Below are 4540 nucleotides of genomic sequence, written 5' to 3'. Positions count from 1 at the left end.
GTTCTCACCACAGCACTGACCAATCAAATTTTTTTGTTCCAAAATTTTTCATCCTATTTTTAGCTAGCCAAAAAGAGAAGTCGTCTCTATGGTCTTTGCCATTTGGGCAGGCCAAAAAGACACTCCTAGGGAAAAGAAAGAAAGATAGAGAAATAACCTACCTTTAAGACACTGCATAGGCCTTGCCTACAAAAGGCCAAAAGACATCTTTCAACGTAACTAGTAAACGATTAAAAGCACTAACACATTGATATATGTCTTTGCATCGCATGTTTGTTCAAGCAGTATGTACACAAAAATAGGGTTCCACATGAGTCACAGCCTAAATGACCTGAGGTTTACCCCCATCTATAACACATCAGTATGCAACTATCATAGCAGGCACATGGTCTACATAAGATCGCTTCTCCTGGAGAACGTTTCAAGTTAATACCAACGTTCGGGAATACATTTTTTGAGAAGAGGAACTCAATCCTTTCATCGAGATTTGGGAAGGAATTTACCATTAGAATTTCAATATAGAAATCTCAAAAATATAACTAAAACTTGTAAAATGCAAAATCCTTCTCACGAGAGATTGAGAGGGAATTTCCCAATGTGAACAAGTTCTAGGCTGAGTGCAACCCTGTCTCTTCCCAAACCCTGGTTAGTATGCAAATGTTAACAAACAATGAGCCATGCTATCCTATACTTTGCTAGCAAATGAACCAAACAGGCAACTTCGCATCCTGCAATAAATGGCCTGTTCTTGCTTGCAATAATTTGCAGCATTACAAATTCTATTTATGCTGAGAGATAACAAAACAGATATTCATGAACTTGAATTTGAACTGGCAAAGAACTCTGCCAAAACAGCATTGTCACTGCTCCTTACCTCGGAGAAAGGTCCAGTTTCTAAGAGCGATCCTTGATACAGGACAGTGGCATCACCAGCAAGGCGACCAATCTGCTCCAAACTATGAGAAACAATCACCACTGTCAAATCGCCACTCTGTACCAACTGCATGACTGTGTTCTCCACGCTCCTTGTCGAAACAGGATCGAGGCTGCTCGTAGGTTCATCTAACAGAAGCACTTCCGGCTTGTTAGCTAAGGCTCGTGCAAGCGCAACCCGCTGCGCTTCACCTCCAGACAACTCATTAACAGATTTGTCCAGAAACTGAGGGTCAAGATCAGGAAACCCTGCTAAACTCAGAAGATTCTCTATTTCATTGGTCGACAGCTGTTTGCCTATCAAAGATGGCCCATACTTGACATTATCAGCCACGGTTCCTGCAAGTACAAACTCAGTCTCTCTTCAGCACTAGCAGCAACTTAATTGTAACCCTTACATGGAAGTGTGAAATAGCTTAAATCTTATGAGCTAAATAGCCAGGCAAGAGAGACACTAAAATATATACACAAAACATCCAGAGACACACATGCACATATTAGAACAAGATAAATCATCATTTTAGATTCACTGAATGATAATTTGATGAAAACAACTCATAATTAAATTTGTTTTGATCGGGCACAATAACCGATAGGCACTAGGCACTTACTTGAATAACATTCACCTATTCTTTTCAAAAGCTCAACTTTGGACTGATGCACACCATGGACATAAGACAAAAATTTAATCGTTAGCGTCGAATTCCCACAACAACAAGAAGACATCAGATTTGTAAATTCTCAGCTCCTATAAAACACAGTGACTGTCTTTAATGCCATTAACTATTAAAACTACACGGCACGTAAATTTCCAAAACTTGACACATGCACACCTAACACCATTCCTTGTCAAGCAAAGCAGTAAAGATAATCACTTTCATCTTGTATACCTTCAGCAAGAGAGACAACCACACAACCCAATGCATAATGCCAAGTTTGTTTTCATTATTAAGTACCTCCTTACACAAACTTTGAAGGAGAAAAGGGATTATATTACTATCAAGAGACATTTTCGTTGGTATGGAGCCAATGCAGCAAACAAGAAGAACCGGGTGCCCACTGAGAAATTAAACACTCCCACCACAAGCATAGATTCTTGGGAAAATTACGAAAATACCCCTTAAATTTTAAAACTTCCCAAAATACCCCAATATTTTGTCATAAATTCTCAAAAATTTAATTGGAAGACTTGCTCTTCTGTTTCAAATATATTTTTGCGTGTTCCTTTCCTAGATCACATTTCTCACACTGATAGACTACGGTAGAAAATTTCAACGCAGAAAGAAAGGAACTTCTCTTTCAATGACTTGTGCCTTTTCCTGCAACATGCATGTGACCAATTGTATTGAGCAACTTCTAATGGGTAGCAATAAAATCACACAGTTTGCATGGGATATATGGCACAAACTCCATAAAATTTTTCCATCATTTGTCACTTATGGTGTGAAATAGACTAACTGTCAAACCATACAAGATCTTCTTCAAAAGGCTGACCTGGAAAAAGATGAGATGTCTGAAAAAGCATTCCAACACGCCTGCGCAAGCTGATGGCATCCATAACGGTGACATCCTGGCCATTGAGGAAGATGGAAGAAGGAGGAGGTTCCCACAGACGATTTAATGCTCTTAAAACGGTCGACTTTCCACTCCCAGAAGGACCGATAAGAGCATGCACTCCCCCCTGCCTCACATCAAAACTGATGCCTTCTAATATCTTTTCGCCGTTGGAACCTTTCTTCCACAAATTGTGCACTTTAATCTTGACCTCAGATGCAATGCTTCCTCGAATAGACTGTGCTGCATAATGCACAAAACCCTTCATTTAGCACAGATAAAGGCATAACTCACTAAGCAAACCAATGGCCCCATCATCATGATACGATTAGTAGTATAGCCCTCTGTGGGTTCAGTGACCTCCATCATAGAATCTCAAGGGGCACCCCGCTTGAATATATCTTGGCTTGTATTGCAAGTATTTTGCATTATGACATTTATCATACACAAATTCATCATGGAGGCATCTTGAACATGATCAAAATATCACTTGGGGTGGTTAAAGCAATCGGTGTGTAAGTATGGCCTCCGCCATTACTGCTTTATCACTAACCCCATGAATGGAAACCACCCAAGAAGGCTTTATACAGTTTACTTTGTTCAATCAAAGCATCCAGGCAAGACAGCCCTGGTATCACAACTTTACCCTCTCCTTCTGTAAGCGGAAATTACACACTAGATTTTCTCTCTCTCTCTCTCTCTCTCTCTCTCTCTCTCTCTCTCTCTCTCTCAGGAAGGGCTCACCGAGATGAACTTATGTGGGGAGTTGCGGAAGGTATGAGGCTGTAGTCCCGCCAGCTGCGAGCACAAGGGCCGGCTCCCAAGCGCCATGGCACCAGCACCAGCGCCTAGCACTGTATTCCTTTTTGACCTCCTTTTTTTTTGGCCTGCCCAAAGGGCTTAGGCTATAGAGATGCCTTCTCTTTTTGCTGACTAAATAGAAAAAAATTTGAGTTATATTTTCAAGCATTTTATGATAGGCCAAAAATGCTGAATTGTTGAAATAAGATAGTGGGCATTCATTGTTGCAAAACAGTGTCATGAAAATGATGAAACATTGAAATGGTGATCTTGAGAAGCAAGCATAAAGCATCGTGTAGTTGCCATCATTGCACAGTGGGTGGGTGGGTCGGTAGATAAATAGAATAGGTTTGGAGGGAACTGAAGGTGGGTGAGTAGGGAAGTGAAGGTGTAGGGCTAGGAACCTTATGATTATAGGTGTATTTTTTCTAGGGAGTAATTCCTCCTATGCTTTGCGATGCTATCTACCGTGGTTGTTCGTGCGTGTTGTTAGGCTCTGTGCAGTTTTGTAAGGGTTTGGTCTTTTGTTCCAAGTCGTTTCACGTTTACAGAGTAGAGGATTTATGGGCTTTGAAGGGGGCACTACGGCATGCAGAAGATTGTGTTGGAAGACTTTTGCCCTTTGGTTTTCTGCTCTGCCATCTCCTGGAGAAGCTTGTTGTGGTGTAGGGATGAGTGCTTGCTTGCCTTAGTTCATCAACGGCGCGCTTTAGCATCCATGTCACCTACAGGTGTCAATTGCGGGCCAGCTTTAGCAGCTTTGCTTGGCTAATGTGCTTGGCTATGAGGTGGATTGCTGAGTCCGGGTCAGTATAGAGCTAACGGTCACAATGGAGCTGAAATGCATGAGGGTAAATTAACGGGCATGATCAGGCATGATTGGAGCCAACCCATGATGAGGGACATTAGCTGATTGGGGTGCCCACGTATGGGAGGGAGTAAAGAAGGGGTTGTGGGTGCCCAAATGGTGAGCTTCATGCCTCATGCCAGGTTTAGTGGGCCAGGTAGGAGCGATAAAAGGTAGCAGTATGACAAAGGTGTTGAGGGCGATGAGAGCCCATCTGGAGGAAAATTTGGGTGTGATGGGAGCGCACTTGTAGGGTTGATGACTCTTCACTACAAGGCAAGGGCAGGGGCTGTGATGACTGATGGCTGGTTAGCGGTGACCTGCTTCTATACAACCAAGAGGCAGGGTAGAGGAGTTGATGGACGACTGAAAGGCCAAGTGACCTCTCTCTCTCTCTCTCTCTCT

At 42.4% G+C, this 4540-nt stretch overlaps 1 protein-coding gene across 2 annotated transcripts; it reads right to left on the bottom strand.

Annotated features, from left to right (window-relative positions):
* Window positions 1–630: 630 nt before the first annotated feature.
* Window positions 631–3390, bottom strand: LOC147466105 (ABC transporter I family member 17-like). 2 transcript variants are annotated; one of them, XM_086523916.1, is made up of 4 exons: window positions 3232–3371; window positions 2428–2730; window positions 1545–1587; window positions 631–1272 (listed from the first exon to the last, which is right to left on the bottom strand). In XM_086523916.1, exons 2-4 carry the CDS (start codon window positions 2509–2511, stop codon window positions 812–814), a joined length of 588 nt encoding a protein of 195 aa, XP_086380042.1. In that variant the 5' UTR covers window positions 2512–2730; window positions 3232–3371; the 3' UTR covers window positions 631–811. The 2 variants fall into 2 exon arrangements, with proteins under 2 accessions (XP_086380042.1, XP_086380032.1); XM_086523906.1 differs by lacking the exon at window positions 1545–1587 and having other exon boundaries at window positions 2428–2725; window positions 3232–3390.
* Between the last annotated feature and the right edge of the window lie 1150 nt (window positions 3391–4540).

Source organism: Adiantum capillus-veneris, chromosome 1 (assembly GCF_014529385.1).
Source record: "Adiantum capillus-veneris isolate H3 chromosome 1, ASM1452938v2, whole genome shotgun sequence".
Lineage (NCBI taxonomy): Eukaryota > Viridiplantae > Streptophyta > Polypodiopsida > Polypodiales > Pteridaceae > Adiantum > Adiantum capillus-veneris.
This window is presented reverse-complemented; position numbering and strand designations above follow the sequence as displayed.

Bases quoted from the DNA above. Each gene is read 5' to 3' on its own strand.
- LOC147466105 (XM_086523906.1), bottom strand. From the start codon at position 3,318: ATGGCGCTTGGGAGCCGGCCCTTGTGCTCGCAGCTGGCGGGACTACAG. The intron at 2,726-3,231 runs GTGAGCCCTTCC...TATGCAGCACAG, and splicing joins CCCCACATAAGTTCATCTCG to TCTATTCGAGGAAGCATTGC. The intron at 1,273-2,427 runs GTCAGCCTTTTG...TTGTACTTGCAG, and splicing joins GACATCTCATCTTTTTCCAG to GAACCGTGGCTGATAATGTC.